At 54.1% G+C, this 18,115-nt stretch overlaps 7 protein-coding genes across 7 annotated transcripts; 3 read left to right on the forward strand and 4 right to left on the reverse strand.

The window, feature by feature from the left end:
* Nucleotides 1–35: 35 nt before the first annotated feature.
* On the reverse strand, nucleotides 36–1,031 carry BBA_07710 (uncharacterized protein; the record flags this gene model as incomplete). The annotated part of the gene is made up of 1 exon (XM_008602807.1): nucleotides 36–1,031. One exon carries the CDS (start codon nucleotides 1,029–1,031, stop codon nucleotides 36–38), a length of 996 nt encoding a protein of 331 aa, XP_008601029.1.
* A 4,183-nt stretch (nucleotides 1,032–5,214) lies between these two features.
* BBA_07711 (importin-beta domain-containing protein) lies at nucleotides 5,215–8,942 on the forward strand (the record flags this gene model as incomplete). Its single annotated transcript, XM_008602808.1, has 9 exons — nucleotides 5,215–5,304; nucleotides 5,530–5,608; nucleotides 5,670–6,136; nucleotides 6,189–6,373; nucleotides 6,424–7,607; nucleotides 7,660–8,340; nucleotides 8,389–8,573; nucleotides 8,624–8,750; nucleotides 8,797–8,942. The coding sequence occupies 9 exons, from the start codon at nucleotides 5,215–5,217 to the stop codon at nucleotides 8,940–8,942; spliced, it is 3,144 nt and encodes a 1,047-aa protein (XP_008601030.1).
* A 461-nt stretch (nucleotides 8,943–9,403) lies between these two features.
* BBA_07712 (PEX11 domain protein) lies at nucleotides 9,404–10,321 on the reverse strand (the record flags this gene model as incomplete). The annotated part of the gene is made up of 3 exons (XM_008602809.1): nucleotides 9,404–9,739; nucleotides 9,835–9,989; nucleotides 10,069–10,321. 3 exons carry the CDS (start codon nucleotides 10,319–10,321, stop codon nucleotides 9,404–9,406), a joined length of 744 nt encoding a protein of 247 aa, XP_008601031.1.
* Nucleotides 10,322–12,025: 1,704 nt separating this feature from the next.
* On the forward strand, nucleotides 12,026–13,613 carry BBA_07713 (IMP-specific 5'-nucleotidase; the record flags this gene model as incomplete). Its single annotated transcript, XM_008602810.1, has 4 exons — nucleotides 12,026–12,050; nucleotides 12,159–12,350; nucleotides 12,404–12,709; nucleotides 12,778–13,613. 4 exons carry the CDS (start codon nucleotides 12,026–12,028, stop codon nucleotides 13,611–13,613), a joined length of 1,359 nt encoding a protein of 452 aa, XP_008601032.1.
* Nucleotides 13,614–13,932: 319 nt separating this feature from the next.
* Nucleotides 13,933–14,322, reverse strand: BBA_07714 (uncharacterized protein; the record flags this gene model as incomplete). The annotated part of the gene is made up of 1 exon (XM_008602811.1): nucleotides 13,933–14,322. One exon carries the CDS (start codon nucleotides 14,320–14,322, stop codon nucleotides 13,933–13,935), a length of 390 nt encoding a protein of 129 aa, XP_008601033.1.
* A 470-nt stretch (nucleotides 14,323–14,792) lies between these two features.
* BBA_07715 (major facilitator superfamily transporter) lies at nucleotides 14,793–16,789 on the forward strand (the record flags this gene model as incomplete). Its single annotated transcript, XM_008602812.1, has 4 exons — nucleotides 14,793–14,988; nucleotides 15,082–16,240; nucleotides 16,435–16,629; nucleotides 16,768–16,789. 4 exons carry the CDS (start codon nucleotides 14,793–14,795, stop codon nucleotides 16,787–16,789), a joined length of 1,572 nt encoding a protein of 523 aa, XP_008601034.1.
* Nucleotides 16,790–17,150: 361 nt separating this feature from the next.
* BBA_07716 (serine/threonine kinase) lies at nucleotides 17,151–17,978 on the reverse strand (the record flags this gene model as incomplete). Its single annotated transcript, XM_008602813.1, has 1 exon — nucleotides 17,151–17,978. One exon carries the CDS (start codon nucleotides 17,976–17,978, stop codon nucleotides 17,151–17,153), a length of 828 nt encoding a protein of 275 aa, XP_008601035.1.
* Nucleotides 17,979–18,115: the final 137 nt, after the last annotated feature.

The following is an 18,115-nucleotide window of genomic DNA, read 5'->3' on the forward strand; positions in this document are numbered from 1 at the left end:
AGCAAGTTTGGTCGTTAGAATAGTAAGATACAGCTCTAATCCCTCTGCAAAAGTCCATCGGACTGGGCCAGCGCAATGACAGCCGCCGCCCACTCATGCGACGCCGACGCCAGTGGCTCCGCAACAACAGCACGTCTCTCGCTGTATGGTGGCGGCGGCGCTTCTACCGTGTAAAGCAGAAAGCGGCAGGACCGCCTTCTCCGCGGCTGCGGCTTCCTCCTCCCCGCGCTGACCGCCACGGGAAACGTGTCCTTGTATACGCGCTGACAGACGTCTCCGAGCGCGTCCACGTCTTGCGCCGCGACACTCCCGAGGAACTTGCTCACGCGTAAGCTGGATGCTGCTGTTGCTGCTGTACAGTTTTGCGGTGCGTCGCCGGGGGTCTCGTGAAAGCGCAGACCCCGGCGGCGGCTGCCTGCGACGCCAAGGTAGAGACCCCTTGATGTGCTGGGGCTGGTGAGGACGAAGAGGGCGTGACGGTCCCGGCTCGCGTCTTTGCGGTGCTGGGCGGTGGCGGAGCTGTAGTAGCGGGCGTGGAAAACGGGAAGCCGGGGCGAGGCGTCGGTGGTGGCTGTGATGTGGTGGACTGGCGGAGGAGGAAGAGCGCAGCAGATGCAGGAGAGGAGAGTGCGGATCGGTGGCAGAGTCGGACACGGAAAGGAGGAGGAGGAGGAGGAGGAGGAGGAGCGGGAGGGCCGCGGGCTGTAGGGCGGAGGAGGAGGGAAGAGCGTGTCGTAAGCAGGAGGTGATGGCAGGGAAGAGTATGGTGGTGGCGAAGGAGGGAGAGGGGTGTAGGCGGGCGGAGGAGGGGAGAGGGAGGAGTATGGAGGAGGAGGCGGTGAGAGAGGGGTGTCGTCGAATTGGATGGGTGTGAGGGCGCCGCTGGTGGTGGTGGTGGTGGCTTGTTGTTGGTTGTTGTGGTTGAAGTGCAACATGGTTGCGTGTAGACACTTTTCTTCTCCGTTGGTAGACGTAACACCGTTGTAATATTTCTTGAGTGTTGTGGTTTTGTGATTGTTGTTGTTTTTCATCGTTTAACGTTTCTTGTTTGTGTCAAGTAGTCGAGTAATCCTGTGTAGTGTGTACTTGTTGCTTCTTGATCTCTTAGACTGGGAAGAAGACGAAACTGATTGTTGTTGATTTGAGAATTATGAACAAGCGGAGTGCAGGCTTCTTATAGAAAACAAGTCTTTAAAAAAACGCATCGATCCTTGACATGAGCCAAGATGAAAAAAAAAAATCTTGATATCTCCGAATAGGATAGCATAAAAAAAATTGGCACCGAAACGTTGGCCCAGCGCGCTCCGAGGCCGAGTCTAATTTGCACCGCAACCGCACCGGCAGGCTTAACACATGGCTCTCTCGGCTGTCGCTACAACGTTCTTTATTCCAATCTAGATTACCAAACCCGCACCATGCTTCTTTCAGGTAATACCCAGCGCGCGGCGCTTCTCGCACCACAAAAAAAGCCCGCCCGCGCCGCAAACTTCGGAGACGCCGAAGCTGGACGGGCGGGCGGGCGGTTGGTCGGCCGAGAATGACGGACTTGGTTGCCAAGACACGCGCGTGGCTTTTTTTGTGAAATGTAGAACATGCAGTAGAACGTGTGGAGATGGGACTCATGATGGCAAGCACTAGATTGAATCAGGAACATCGTGTATCGGAATGGTCACGAACCGAGGAGGGGGGCAGCGAGCGGGCGCAGCGGCAAGTTCCATGGCCACAAGGTGTGGTGAGAAAGGTCTTGGCTGGGAAGATGGTATCCGTACAAGGCTAGTTAGAGACGAGCGTGTTCTTGTTGATGAGGAAGTAGGCCCGATTCGGGAGATGAGAGTGAAGTAGGTCCGGATATCGCTGCTACGTATCATCGTGAACTAGCCTCGAGACTGTGACTAGCCTCGAGTTCTCTGCCAATCCTTCAACTTGGTCTGAAATTAGACCCGAGCACTCTGTATTCCATATATGAAAGTGTGTTTGATAACTCAGATGTAATGCCATATAGTCCAGACTCGCAATCCGACATAACACACAGCAACAAGCCAGTATGAGATGTCGACGCCTGCATCTCGACAGCCCTTCATCACGGAGCTTCTCGCCACGGTCCCAGCTCGGCTATCGGCAGCAATGACCACTACAAACATGTTGTACCCCCCGTACCTGTCCAAGGAGTAAAATAAGCAAGTAGTCTTTCCCGCCGTTGAAACTCTAATACCACGCGCCTCATTCGTGAATCTCATTCCGAAGGTTCCCACGCCGACTGCCGGGGTCCTTTGGGGAGAACGGAATCGGAATTTAGGAAAACCCCACCATGTGGTCATTGAGCATGTTCTTTTGCTTCGTGAAGAAAATTTCCTCTTTTTTTTTCTTCTTTTACAAAAAAGTTGTTTGATGAGCACTTTTTCACTAGTGCAGGTACGGTTTAGTTTGGCAGGCTGGGACCGTCGAGCTCAGCGGGCGCACGCTCAACAACGGAGCATGTGAAATGTACTTTGGACTGCTGCTAGCACTTTTGCTTCGGCTAAAGTAAAAATAGAAAGAAAGAAAGAAAAAAACACTAGCAACTGTGTGACTAGTACTGGCGCTTTGCTGCGTGTGTGTCATCAGGGCCATGTGGGTTTTGTGCAATGTGACAAACAGGGGGGGGTCGATCTTGACAATGTTCAAGTTCAAAGTTTTTCTAGCACAGAAAACAGAGAGCCGTGCTGGTAATTAACCGTTCATGCATAAGGTAGCATGGAAATCAAGTGACATTGGGGGGGGGGGTCGAAAAGATTCTGTTTCACGAGTTGCCTAACACGTTGGTGTGGTGGGCATGTCGCAGCTGGCGGCGCGGCGGCCGCCACGGGCAATAAGTATCATGGCTCGGTTTCTGGTGACTGTACATTTGCAAGAAGTGGCGCATGTGTGCAGATTCGCGACGACCGATGCCTGTTGAGCTAGCAAGAGTATGAGGTTCATGTCTAGTGAGCCGGTTGCCAGCGCGCCGAGCCAGGCCGGCTGACTGCGCAACACAGGCATCGGGTCAAGATGGCATTCCGGCAGTTACAACGGATCAAACTAGCAAGATACATTACAACAGTATCATCTTCAGCAGCCAGGACAGGCGCTTTGTTTGTGGTACGAGCGGCAGTTGAATACCGTCGGTGATGACCAATGGTTAGTCGGGGATCCTCTTTTCCGTAAAAAACAGCAGTTCAATGTACGGACCCTTGGATAGGCAATGCGGTTTGTTGTCCGGTATGTTAGGAGACACTTACCCGATGGCTGACCGTCCAATGGCTGGCCGCCGACTGTCTGTCAACAGTCGCAGAGATACTTGGGTCTGATCGCTTTAACTGTCGGTGCCTGCGGAAACGGCTCCAAACACCGATCTGTCAAAATGACTAGGGGGCGATAGTATGCCTTGGCTAAAGACAACAGAGGTACTTTTCCTCTTGTGAAGGGCGAGAAGAGGGCCGAATTCCGATATCGCGGTTCCTTGATAGGATGGCTGCAGGTGGATCGTGTCTAGATGGCTCTTGATGATGCGATTTTGTGACTCGACTGTGCGATGGCTGCATCTGCTGGCCTGAATGATGCCGACAAAGCGTCCTTTGGCAGCGTCGTGTACGACGCTTGTCCTCAAACGCGTATCGGCTTTGAGAACGGAATCGAGGCATGCTCGGCCACAAAACGCACGGCGGGCGCTTCGATGAGCGTGTTGAAGGGGCCGAGCTTCATGTAGACGTTTACGAATGGGAACATTACAGTACCGGTCCGCTTGAGAAGTCCCAAGGAGAACTAGAACTAGTCAAGTCTTCACAACAGCATCACGGTGCAGCGGATGATGAAGCCGTCGTTGGTGAGTTGCAATGCCATGGCGGCTTGCGCTAGTAGCGGGCGAACGGCTTTATTACTCTCAATCATTTACAGGACATGTGATGAAGTGAAGCGGATGAGCAACCGACGTTGGACGGCCATGTATTCTGGTTGAAGGGCTGGTGCAAGCCTGGCAGCGCGGGCTTTGGACCGGCCGCGCCATCGATGTGTCCCCATCTAAACGCAGAATGACGGAAAAGTCAACGCGATGAAATAACACCAAGGGAGATAGAAACAAAATATCCGTTGACCGAAGACTGCAGGTGACCTGCCTTGCTTGATGGCTGATCTGTAAATGGATGGGTATTGACGAAAGGGTTATTTCCGTGCAATAATGGGATCGTGTTATACAGAAGGGTTGGTGCTGCTGGGTCCAGACCACGTTGTAGAGCCTGGCGCGCGGTTGCTGCCCTGCCCTACTCGTGCAAGTATCTTTTATATGACGGAGTTACAGTAAAAGTACCTGTGGCTGGAGTGTGGCGGCAACCCACGTAACGCACGTGGGACACCAACGCTGCCAACGTCTAAGACCCTTGGCTGCCAAAGAGGATTTATGCTTGAAAGCTGTGATTAACGACTGATCTGTAGTCTTGATGCAGCCAATCATCTTTCTCCTGGGATAACGTGCTGCATCATCTGTTGTATGGATGGGACGGCTTGGTGCTGCCTTCGAGGAAACTTACCTGCACCGCCTGTAGCCGCAACTGTTCGCTGCTGTGGCTGGGCTTGGGCAACTGGGCAACTGGGCACGCTGGGGCAGATGAACACCGAAAGTTTGATGCGAGAGGCTCTGTGTAGGAGCCCAACGAGATGCGCGGGTTTGCATGGTAATCATGGAAACATGTTCATTTATGCATACATTTTCCCCTATTCTTCTGGGCAGTAACCTGTCTCTGCGAGCCTTGTTCTACCTTGCACCTAATTTCTAGTGTGCTCTTAGTGTGTCCGATGGATTTCTCTTAGGGGACCTCTCCTACCCACCACCCCTGTAAAGGCAGCCCCTCCATTTGTGTGGCAGGCGTAGTCAACAAGCAGCCATAGATTTGGATACTCACTCAGATATCTTTCTTTTTTCCTCTTTAAAGCCTCGTGGCTCCAGCCAGCTGACCTCTTCAACCTCATACATTTGACTTTTTGTACAGACTTTTTCCTCTTTTTTCCCCCCCTTTGTTAGTCGCCAGTATTGGTGCTCGCGTCGATGCCCCGCCGTCATTAAAGCTTACCCTTATTTTTTTTTCTGCACGCCAAAACTCGCCCAGAGCCCACTTCCTTGCCCACCCCTCTACCCAAGGACGCAACACAAAGCAGCATCTTCAAACATACAAATCACCACATCCGCTTCCAAGATACCTCGCCATGGACACTGCCGCCATTAGGGGCTTGCTCGCTACGAGTCTGCTTCCCGATGCGGACAACAGACGTCGTGCTGAGCTTCAACTCAAGCAGGTAGGCCATCTTGATCTTGAACCGACCCCTTGACCGTCTTCTCTTCTTGATTTTGGCCGACATTTTTGCCCCCCACGACGATGCGACCCCTTGCACGCCGCCCACCACAACAATGCACCGAGCCCCGGACCAGCGCGGCCGATTCCACTCGGCCTGTGATCATTGTGTCAAGGCTATCGCGTGTCGATATCCCAAAGGATCTCGTACTGATTGCCCCGTCTCTAGGTCGAAGAAGAGGTTGGCTTCCTCGTCTGCCTGCTCGACATTCTCGAGGCTGAACAAGACGCCAGTGTTCGCCTGGCCAGTATGTTTCGCCATATGCGCCCTTGATTCGCTTCTTCGCATGTTCTCTAACATGTTTTTAGCAATCATCTACCTCAAGAACCGCGTCAATCGATCATGGTACACCACCGACCCCGTCGCCACGGGTAAATTGATACCCGATGAGGAAAAGAATCGCATTCGAGACCGCCTTGTCCCTCTGCTCGCCACCTCTGACCCTCTCGTCCGCCAGCAGCTCATCCCAGTCATCCAGCGCGTTCTTCAGGCCGATTTCCCTAGTCGATGGCCCAATTTTATGGGCTTCACCTCGGAGTTGCTCAACACCAACAGCCCTTCCTCCGTCCTCGCCGGCCTGCAATGCCTGCTTGCCATTTGCCGTGCGTTCCGCTTCAAAGCCAGCAACAGCGATGATAGGCAACACTTTGACAGTATCGTCGAGGCCAGCTTCCCCCGCCTGCTGGCCATTTGTAACGAGCTAGTCAACCAAGAGAGCGACCAGGCTGGTGAAATGCTTCACCTGGCTCTGAAGACCTACAAGCACGCGACATGGGTATGCATTTCTTCAAAATGGCCACACTCGACCCCTTGCCTGACTTTCATAGCTCGAACTCTCCCCCGCGCTTCGCGTCCCCGAAACCAATATTGCCTGGTGCACCGTCTTCCTTCAGACCGTTGCCAAGGCTGCCCCTGCCAGCGCTATGCAAGACGACCCGACCGAACGCGAACTGCATCACTGGTGGAAGGCCAAGAAATGGGCCTACTTCAACCTCAACCGCCTCTTCATCAGGTATACCATCATTGCTACTCCTCTCAACACCCTTTGCTAACCTCTTCTAGACACGGCAACCCCACCGTCCCCGGCAAGGAACCCGAAGCCCTCGCTTTTGCCAAGAACTTCATCGCCAATATTGCTCCCGAAATTCTCAAGCATTACCTCCACGAGATTGAAAAATGGGTGGCCAAGACCTCCTGGCTCAGTCGGCCCTGTCTCTCCTACACCCTCATCTTCCTCGACGAGGCTGTTACCCCCAAGGAGATGTGGCCGCACCTAAAGCCGCATCTGACCAACCTCGTCACCCATTTCGTCTTCCCTGTCCTCTGCCTGACCGAGGATGATCTGGAAAAGTTCGAGGATGAGCCCGAAGAGTACCTCCACCGCAAACTCACCTATTTCGAGGAGGCCTCTGCCCCCGACGTGGCCGCTACTAACTTCCTCGTGAACCTCACCAAGCAGCGCCGTAAAGAGACATTCGAGATCCTCAAGTTCGTCAATGCCGTCGTCAACGAGTACGAAGAGGCTGCCCCGGAAGCCAAGAACCACGTCGCCAAGGAGGGTGCTCTGCGCATGATTGGTACTCTCGCGCCCGTCATCCTGGGCAAAAAGAGCCCCATCGCCGACCAAATTGAATACTTTCTCGTTCGATACGTCTTCCCCGACTTCAAGAGTCCTCAGGGGTACCTGCGTGCCCGTGCTTGCGACACCATTGAAAAGTTTGAGCAGCTTGACTTCCAGGACCAGAACAACCTGCTCACTATTTACCGCCACATCCTCGATGGCATGGCTGATGAAGCTCTCCCTGTCCGCATTACCGCTGCTCTTGCCCTGCAGCCTCTTATCCGCCATGACGTTATTCGCCAGCACATGAAGCAGAGCATTCCCACCATCATGCAACAGCTGCTGAAGCTTGCAAATGAGGCCGATATCGATGCTCTCGCTAATGTTATGGAGGACTTTGTCGAGGTCTTTGCCACCGAACTCACTCCCTTTGCCGTAGCCCTGTGTGAACAGCTCAGAGACACATATTTACGAATTGTTCGCGAGCTGCTCGAGAAGGAGAGTAAGGCTGGCGACGATGATGAATTATACATTGCGTACGATGACAAGAGCATCACTGCCCTTGGTGTCCTGCAGACCATCGGAACCCTGGTCCTGACTCTTGAGAGCACTCCTGATGTGCTCCTCCACATTGAGGCTGTCCTTATGCCTGTCATCAAGGTTACCCTCGAGAATAAACTCTACGGTAGGTCTCTCTTTATTCTGCATGATTCTACAGAGCCCGGCTAACCTAACAGACTTGTACAACGAGGCATTCGAGATCATCGACAGCTGCACGTTTACCGCCAAGGCCATCTCCCCAAACATGTGGCAGGCTTTTGAGCTTATTCACACAACGTTCAAGTCTGGCGCTGAATTCTATCTTGAGGATATGCTGCCTGCTCTTGACAACTTTGTTCAATATGGTGCTCCTCAACTGGCGACGAAACCCGAATACGTCCGAGCTCTCTACGAGATGGTTTCGGACATGTTCTCCGATCCTCGCCAGGGTGGTGTCGAGAGAATATGCGCCTGCAAACTGGCAGAGGCTCTCATGCTTAGTCTTCGTGGAAGCATTGACCAGTACATGGAGGGCTTCATCTCCATGGCTATGAATGTCCTGTCCGCTCAGCCCGACGTTAAACCTAGGACCTACAAGATTTACCTTGTTGAGATGGTCATCAACTCTATCCACTATAACCCGCTGCTGAGTCTTCAAATTCTCGAGGCCAAAGGATGGACGAATCGCTTCTTCAGCCTCTGGTTCGGCAGCATGTCTTCGTTCAGCCGTGTCCACGACAAGAAGCTGTGCATTGTCGCCATCTCGGCTCTTCTCAATCTCAACCATGAGCAGGTTCCTCAGAGCGTCTCTGTTGGCTGGCCTCGTCTACTCCAAGGCATAACTGAGCTTTTCCGCACCCTGCCTGCCGCCCTCAAGAGTAAGTCCCAACTATGCGCTCATTTATTGCTATACTAAGTTGATGTAGACCGCGAGGACGCCCTTCGTGATGATCCCTATTTCTCCAGCAACTATACCTATGAAGACGACGACGACGAGTGGGACGAGGATGAGTCCAAGTGGGAGGGAGAAGAAGAGGAGCCTGCTGTCGAGGAAGAGGTCACTGAAGCCAAGGAGGAGAGCAATGCCTATCTCGAATTTCTGCACGGCGAGGTGAGAACTAAATGAAGTAGCAATTGGATCGAATCAGCTAACAGTTTTAGGCCCAGAAGTTCAGTCGCGCCATCGACGACGACGAGGATGAGGATGGCCTCAGAGAAGATAGCGTCCTTCTCGAGTCGCCACTTGACAAGGTTGAGCCTTACCAGCTCTTCAGTGGAACTCTTCTTAGTAAGTGAGCCGACAAGCCTTTCTCTGCGCATGCTAACGCCTTCAGAAATGCAACAAGAGCAGCCTCAGTTTTATAGTAGCTTGGCTGGTGCCCTTTCACCTGATGAGCAAAATGTGCTGCAGAGCATCATTGCCAAGGCCGAGGGAATTGCCGCACATCAGGCACAGCAACCTGGCGCCACTGTGGGCTAGGATGCATCCCTATACAGTGAGTAGTCTGGAGGCCAAACGTCGCGTGACAACTTGTCACGCCATGCGGGTTCCGGCGATGAGGACAAGAGTAAGCGATGGATGTCATGAAGATACCTGAGACCAGCGAGGATTATGAATGTTTCGGAGCAAGGTTTAGCCATGCGGGAATGAATCCCTTTATATATAGTAGGTAGCGACAGGGCGGTTTACACTTTTTGCACTGTCGGCATGTCCAAGATACATTTCGAGCCGCGATACGCGTGTCGGCCAGTGCGGGTAGCACACACTGTCTAGAGAATGTGAAAAAGCGATGAAAGACTAATGATTTTATTGTTAAAGGCGTATTGTGTCATACTACCAATGCTGTCTGCTGCTACCAATGCTGTCTAGGTCTAGTCGTTGCTCGTTGTCGAATGCTCAAGGCGACATCACGCCATCATGTCAGTACGAGGAAACTGCTCCTACTGCTGCGCTTTTCCCCAGACATCCCTCCACGCCAGAATCGTGCTCAGCGTCATCAGGCAGCCAATCGTCACGTCATCCATCACGACCCAGCCGACAAACGACGCAGGCAGGGTTAGGTCCAGCGCGTCCACGACCAGGCGTCTCCACGGCGGCGGCGGCGGGGGAAGTTGCTGTCTCCGCTTCGAGAAAGGAGTACGGGTGCTGTGGAAGAGACCGATGCGCTGGGCGATGGTGCGGAGGATGGAGGCGGTAATGGCGTAGAACCAGAATTTGTTGGCTTCGACGAGGACGGGTGCGTACCAGGGCACGACGTGAATCTGCATGTCGTGGAGCTGCGGAGGATGTTGAACAAGGTCAGGACTGCATGGGTTGGAAAGAAATAGGGTGGAAAAGGGGGGTTGGGAGAGGAATAGAAGAGTGTTCGCACCATTGTCAGGTTTTCGAGGGCAAAGTACAAGAGCAGGCAGCTCCATTCCACTAGATCGAAAGTTTTATACGCGAGTGAGGCGTATTCCTTGCTGATGGTGTCGAGGACGTTTTGAATGCAGTCTAGTAGTACAAAGAATCTCAAATATCTCCTTGCTATAAAATGATTTACTTTCATTAGTATAAAGATGTGTGTGTGGTTCATGAAAGAGAGGGGCAGAGATTGGCGGCACACCGAGGTTGAGCTGTGAAGCCGCCATGAAGCTTCGCGTCGCCACCGCCTCGTCAGCGGCCTTGGCGGAAATTATGACGAGTCCGTGGAAGAAACGCAGAGTCAGGTCTAGGCCGGCGGTGGTGCCGAGAAAACGACAGCTTTGCGCGAGAAGAGACCGCGAGCGCCGCGCGGCGAGTGTGGCGGTCGGGGCAGCAGCGGCGGCCGAAGTCGTGGTCTGCGCCGCGGCCTTGGTTTTGGACTTGGGTTTTGCCATTGCTGCCTTTGTCCCGAGGCAACGGGGGAGGAGGGATGTCAAAAGGAGCGGACTTTTCTTTTCTTTTTTTTTTTTTTTGTCGCAGTGGCAGAGGAAAATCGTCGGGATAGAGAATGATGCTGCTGTGTGGTGTTGTGGATATGAGAGAGGAATTGGGCGCGAGGTCGGTGTAAAAGCCGTTGTGGGCGGTCGACGACCGGAGCTTAGCTCTGCGTTGTCTAGATGTGGCCGTTGGTGCTGGCCAAACGCTTTCGGATAGGAATAGACTTGATTGATTTTGATTTGAGTAGATTCTCTATTCATCAACTTATATATATACATATATATATATTTATTTCGTGATTCACTTTTCGCATTTATTTGTGTATCCAGCGTGCCAGCGGGTGTGAGAGCACGCGTTCCACGTGAAACACATAAAGTGCTAGTCCGCACCACTGCGAGAGCTACACCGGGGAGGATAAAGCGCCACTAGAAACGGCTGCCCGATCAGATCAGCTCCACAAACTTTTTAGTGAAAATGTGGCCGAAATGGCTTGGATAACTTCGTGTCTACCTATGCCGAGTAGACGGTGCTATGGCAAGTCGGACGGTGTTTGGGGGTGGAGCGCAGAGAATCCGGGGAAGAATACGAATAAATCTCCACAGATGGCCATGGCTACGGGACGAAACATGGTCACAAGATGGCTTGAATGCTGTGTTTAATTCAGCTTGTATTTGCTAGGTTTTTTTTTTTTTTTTTTTTTTTTTTTTTTTTTTGAAGAAGAAGAAGAAGAAATCAACATTTGACCGGCTGGATGTCGTGTCTGTCGAATGGATGGATGCCTGTCCTATTCATTTAGACCTGACCCGACAAGGATACCGGTGAATTGAGCCTTCATACCCAGGCTCGGCTTGAGCGACGTATTGTGCTTGAAGCGAGTCCTACACTTTTTTTCGACACTCTCAAACATATTATCAATGGTTGAAATACAGTTCCGAACTGATTCTAGATTGCGGGAGCGAGGACAGGGCGACCGTCGCAGCCTCAAAAACCCTACATCAGGCGACCAGCTGTTGCTAGTGAATAAAAGACAAAAATTCTTAAAAGCAATACTTCTAGCCTCTGAATTGCCATTTTCAATCCGGTTTGCGTCATATGCACTGTTTGATTGGCCATATGCAGCTTCTGCAGTACCCTCGGAGTCGGCCGTTGACACACCAAGGACTCCAGAATCGGACCTGGCGTAGTCGCATCGGTTCATCGCCGCATTTGGCAGATTTGTCGGACCTCCGCATCGAAAATCGGGCGCTTTTTCCCCCTCGATATGTTTCCCATCTTTCATCTTTGATAAATGCGCATATCAAAGCACGGACAAAGGTAGTACGCGTATTACTGATATCATCACGAACAAGGGACATGCCTCCAGCTGGCGGCGCTCTCCGTCTGTGTACCATTCGAGTGGGGCACGTGATGACCTTGGCGGGCCGATGAACTGCAATTGAGTCAACTCTTTCAGCAAAACAAGACACATTGGTCTTTTTCGTCTCTCTTCTATACTCTCGATATTGCTCTTGCGTCTCTTTGAAGCAGGTCCGACCTCAGCGCCCTAGCGTTGTTGAGAGCGGAAATCAGAACGCGCATACATCCTTTGCCATCTGCAAACGCTCGACCCCGCCTAGCCCAATCTCATCCCAGCAATACACGGTCGGTGAGACGCAGGAACCATGACAACCCGATACCGCGTGGAATGTACGTACTGTATTTGCAAACTATGATCATGATTCTTTTCATGTGGCTTGCGTTCTGTCCCATGTCCGACAAAATATTGCACTGTTCAGCTCACTGACCGCTCCTCAGATGCGCTTAAAACGCACCGACGAGACCAATTCATCGAATGGGTCAAGGGTCTCCTCGCCGTGCCATTTGTCCTCTACTCGCAGCCCACGGGTGTTGTCGGAGATGGCACCAGCGTCGCCAAAATGTCAGAGGAGGCGCATCGTCGCTATGCCGAAATCATGCACGATGTGGAAGTAATGATTGACGACCACAGTAAGCAAGGCAGGCTCTCATCACTATTCAGACCAGCGCTAATGCTTCAAAAGTTGCCCGTCAAAATCAAGACTCTCCTATCCCGTCCAAGCTGGGGATGCTGGTCCCGACGGCCGGGCCTTTTTTCACAAGGCTTCCGCTGGAGGCAGCCTTCAAGTACCAGGATCGCAAACGCTACATTTCGTGTCGCCGATACGTGGCGCCCTCGTTCAACGATGTCCGTCTCGTCCTCAACTCTGCCCAAATCATGGCCGTGACCAATGGCACCCTGCAGCTTGCCACATTTGATGGTGATGTCACGCTATATGAGGATGGTCAAAATCTGGAGCCTAGCAGCCCGGTTGTGCCTCGTCTCATGCGTACGTTTTTTTTTTTTTTTTCCTTGAACACGGCGCGTATTGAGATGCCGACGCTAATACACTAATAGACCTCTTGAAAAACAACATCAAAATCGGCATCGTCACCGCTGCCGGCTACACAACCGCAGACGGCTACTACGGGCGTCTGCATGGCCTGCTAGAGAGCATTGCCGCGTCCACGGAGCTCGACCCCGTGCAGAAGCAGAACCTCGTCATCATGGGCGGCGAAGCCAACTACCTTTTCGAGTACTCGCAGTCCTCGCCCCACCGCCTCGCGCCCGTGCCGCGCTCGCAGTGGCTGACGCCCGAGATGGCCTCGTGGTCCGAGTCCGACATTGCGGCGCTTCTTGACGTCGCCGAGACGGCCTTGCGCGACTGCATTCGTTCCATGAATCTGCCTGCCCGGCTCATCCGCAAGGACCGCGCCGTCGGCATCATTCCGGACCCGCCGCACGTGCAGATTGCGCGCGAGAGCCTGGAAGAGACGGTGCTGGTCGTGCAGCGTATCCTGGAGCTCGGCAGCCTGGGCCTCCGGGAGCAGGCTGCCGCCGCTGCGAGCAAGATTGGGGGCGCGGCGCCCGACCACAAGCGGGGCGTGCCGTTTTGTGCCTTCAACGGCGGCCGCGACGTCTTTGTCGACATTGGCGACAAGTCGTGGGGTGTGGCCGTCTGCCAGCAGTGGTTTGGGCGCCGCGGCGACACGGCGTCCACGGGCGCGTCAGCGGCGGCTAGCACGGCGATCAAGGGCGAAAACACGCTGCACGTCGGCGATCAATTCCTCAGCGCGGGCAGCAACGACTTCAAGGCGCGCAGTGTGGGTACGACGGCGTGGATCGCGAGCCCGTCGGAGACGGTTGAGTTGCTGGATGAGCTGGCGGATCTGACACAGAAGAAGCTGGCGTAACTATGTAGAGCGGTAAGTTTAGAGATGCGAGCCGCAGATGCCATTTCAATCACTTTAACAACGAGCATATCACCTTGACCATGTAACATATAACAAGTCAGAGCATTTTGATTCTTTCTTTGCATTGCATTGCAGTAACAAACATTATTTGAAGATTTTGGCATATATCTGCTGCTTCCCTCCGGTTTCTGCTTCACTGAGATGCGGATTGTTGCTGTTGACTGGCAGATCGGACCTCGACTTTGGCTAGTCGGACGTCTGGTCAGCATCACGCTCTGGTTTTCGCCTCAGAAAACCCCCCCATTATTGGTTTCAGATTTCAGCTCACTTCTGAGCTCGGCTTTCCGCCGATTGAACTAGATGATGATTTCGGCATAGGCAGCTCGACGGTGCGAGCATTCATGCCGCCGGCGCCGACGCCACCTCCCACGCCGCCCGAGGGGAGCTTGTCGCGCGAAGAGGCCGTCGTCTGGACTTTGCGTTCCTGGCTGGGGTCGATGGACCTCTCGTTGCCGCCGGCGACGGCCGTGCCTCCGATGCCTGCCCCCGAAAGGCCCATGTCTCTCATGTCGCGGGCTTTATTGTCGGGCAGCGTTGTCGACGGCGATTGGACGGTGGCGGGACGTGTGGTGCTGCGTGTAGCGTAAATGGCGGCGCCGATGGCGCCGGCGCCGGCGAGAGCCAGCATAACTTTCTTATCAGCTGCCATGTTTTGAAAGAAATGTAAATAAAAAAAAAAAAGGATGAAGAAATGGGGAAGTGGCGGTAGAGAAAAAGTTTCAGTATTGCTTTTTGAGCCCCGTCAAGAGGACTAAGTAATAGGTGGCGCATTTCTGAAGCCTGATGGTTTTGGGCCAACGGCAACCCATCATCATACATCATCGTAAAACTGACGCAATGGATATAGTTAGCAAAGCAACAAGCAGCAAGCCCCCATTGATGAAAAATCTGGGGCACACCAAAATGGGTTTTCCCTTGTCAAGATGCCTCCTGCCGCTAGTTATCATTGACGCATCGCTGACATAAACATCCGCCATCTCGATAAGCCATGCAAAGCTTATTATGGAAACATTGAGCAAAACAGATTTTTTGGCCGACCTATCTCTTGGTTCTTTCCTAGTTGTTCCTCATCATCATTAACCAGCCGACAAGTCTACCTCGCGGCCCCCAAAAGCAACAATGTCTCTGGCGCAGCACTTGACCGTCGAGGACGAATTCGAGTGCGACCTGCCAGACGAGAACCCCAACCATGCGCAAGGCTCGTGGCGGCGCATGAGCTTTGATGCTTTTGCGCCAGTGCGACCGCATTTAGATATCGCAGCGGATACACCGAACCCAGAGGCTGCCTATAAAGCGTCGACCCTGCGAAGAATCGGTGAGTTGGTAATCCCCCCCCCCCCCCCTTCCCTTTTGTGCGCGCGGTGAAGACTCTCTGGGTCCGGCTAATGATGCATCCGCAAACCAACAGTTCAGGTCGCGCTCGCCGTGAGCTTTTGCTTTCTCGCTTCGGGCATCGTATTTGGGTTTGCCTCGATCAAGCCAATTCTTGTATACGAAGGCGTCTACAGCGAGTTTTGCAGCAACGGTGCAGGAACGGGGACAGAGGGAGGCAAAAGCGACGGCGGAGGCAGCCGTGGACAGCCGTGCGCGGAGCAGGAGATACGGTTGAATCTGCTCTTCATCGTGGCATCGGTGACGACCAACACGTCGAGTTTGTTTGCGGGGTATACACTAGATCGCTTTGGTCGGCGGTGGTGCGCGACGGTGGCGGCGGGCTTTCTGGCGGTTGGGGCGCTGATGATGGCCTCGCACGGCAACATGTTGTATAAGAAGCTGGACGGGTACTTGCTAGGCAACTTCTTCCTGAGCCTGGGCGGGACGTTTCTCTTTCTCCCTAGCTTCCAGTTATCCAATGCATTTCCAAAGCACGCGGGGCTCGTCGTGGCCCTCATCACCTGCGCCTTTGACGCGTCCTCTGCCGTCTTCTTCCTCTACCGCCTCGCCTGGGAGGCGTCGCACCAGCGCATCCGCATCGCTCACTTTTTCCTAGCCTACCTCTGCGCCGTGCCCCCGGCCATCATCGCCGCCGAGTGGACCGTCATGCCGCGGCAGCGCTACCACACTCTACCCGAGCTGGAGCGCAAAATGGCCAAGGCGCGCAGCGACGCCACCGACGTGCACGCCTCCGACGACGACGTCTCGGATACGCAGTCGCTGCTGCGCGTGCGCAGCCACCGCGCCGAGCACAGGCGCGACAAGCTGCAGCGCATCGAGGACATCACGGGCGGCATCGGCGAGCGCGTCGACCGCAGGCTGCAGCAGGCGGCGCTGCAGCAGAGCGACGGCGTCTGGGGCCTCTTGCACGGGCGGCCGGTCGCGGCGCAGATGCGGACGCCCGTCTTTGCGCTGCTGCTATGCGTCACGGCGTTTCAGATGCTGCGCATGAACCTGTTCATCGCGACGATTGGCTCCCAGTACCGGTACATGCTCGGGTCGGCAGGCGAGACGGCCATTATTACGGACCTGTTCAACGCGGCGCTGCCGATTGGCGGCGTGGCGGCGACGCCGCTCATTGCGCTGCTGCTCAACAGCTGCAGCGTCGCTACCGTGCTGACCGTCATGACGGGGTACGTGGCCGTCATGGGCGTGCTGAACTGCTTGTCGTCTGTGCCGGCTGGCGTCGCGACCGTAGTCGTCTTTGTGACCTTTCGACCTTTTTACTACTCTGCTGTCTCGTAGGGCCTTTACAGATCCCCCCCAAAACTTTACATTCCGTTCTTTGCTAATTCGGTTTTTTTTTGCCTCGTTTTTTTCTTTTTAGATATACCGCTTCCAAGATTTTCGGATTTGCCACTTTTGGCCGGGTATACGGCACCGTCATTTGCGCGTCTGGCGTCTTTAACCTTGTGCAGCCTGCGGTGGAAAGCTGGCTGAGCGTGCAGCTGCAAGGGAACCCGCTGCCGCTGAATATCGGCTTGGGGGTGGTGGGCACCGTGTTGGCGGCGCTCTTTACGGGGTATGTGAAGTGGCAGAGTGTTGAGAATCGAAAGAGCTCGTCGTCGTCGCATCCTAATAATGATGGTCATCATCATAATGGAGGGACGTTGTATGGAACAGTAGCGTCATAGAGCAATAGAAACTTTGGATCAAATAGACTTACACACAAGTTTGTTTAAATTCACGATTCTGACCTTGGCATGTTGACATGTTTTCTCAAACACATTTTCTCGAATATTTTTTTTAAAAACATATCTTCAAACATGTTTTCTTGGTATCGTTTCGTTGCATCACACGATTCACAATGGGCGAGCTTCTAGATGCGGGGAAGATGTCCGTGTAATCAATGCGTCAGCCTGTGCTCTCGCTACATTTACGTATTCCAATGGGAAGTATATGGCATCACTGCAGGCTAAAGTCGAATAACATGTAGCTAGTTATTACATGGGAAAAGCTTAGCAAAATGTTCGCTTGCCCCATCCCATTCTTATGATTCAGGGACAATGCAATAAAAGAAGAAACCCCAAGTATCTCTCCGGTTCAGGACCTCGTATCATGCTCATATCGCAACAGCGCTCTGTGAATCAACCGCAGTCCCAAGTCGTCATTCTCAAACTCTGACCGTGTCGCCCCCGGCCTGACCGGCCCTCGTTTCCTCGGCAGCCCGCCCCCTCGCGTCGCGCACGAGTCAAAGTCAATCAAAACCAAGCCCGGCCCGTCATCGACAAACATGACATTATCCGGCACGACGTCATTGTGCACCAGCTGCAAGCCGTGCAGGTGCCTAAGCGCCGCCCGAATCTGCTCCATGCAGCGCTCCGTGTCGACGGCGGCGCCGCGACGCATGCGCTCCGCCAGCGTCTCGGCGTACCTGTCAAAGCAGAGTCCCAAAATCTCCCCGCCGGTGCCGATGCCGGTGCCGGTGCCGGTGCCGCCCGTTTCCCCCCGGACGTGGCAGCCCCGGAAGCGGGCGATGTTGGGGTGCGGGTAGCTGCGCAGGCGCTGGCAGATACGCGCCTCGTGGGCGACGTAGCGGGCGAGCGTCGGGGAGCCGTCGTAGGCGTCGACGCGGACGCGCTTGACGAAGATGCCGGCCTTTTCGGGCTCGTCGACGTCGTCGTCGCAGCGGTGGGTGCCGGGGTCGAGCGGCGGAAAGAGGTGCGTCCGGTCGACGTGCTGCAAGGTGCCGCAGGAAGGGGCGGCGCCGGCGGGAAGCGCCTCGCGGGACGGGTACCGGCCGGGGACACGGGCAGTCCAGAACTCGGTCTTGTTGCGAAGATACACGAGGGACGTGTATAGGAACATGTGCACGCCGTCAATCTCTCCCCAGTGCTCCTGTATTGAGTACAACTCCCATTGGGATTCCATCAGTGCGAGTTTTCCTGTTTTCAGTGAGGGCGCCAGAAGATGGGGACGTGGCTGGAAAGCATGTCCTCACGGGGAAACGAATGTGACAAGAGAGCCAGACAGAGAGAGAGAGAGAGAGAGGAGGAGGAGGAGAGTAG

Source organism: Beauveria bassiana (assembly GCF_000280675.1).
Source record: "Beauveria bassiana ARSEF 2860 unplaced genomic scaffold BBA_S00027, whole genome shotgun sequence".
In the NCBI taxonomy this organism is placed as follows: domain Eukaryota; kingdom Fungi; phylum Ascomycota; class Sordariomycetes; order Hypocreales; family Cordycipitaceae; genus Beauveria; species Beauveria bassiana.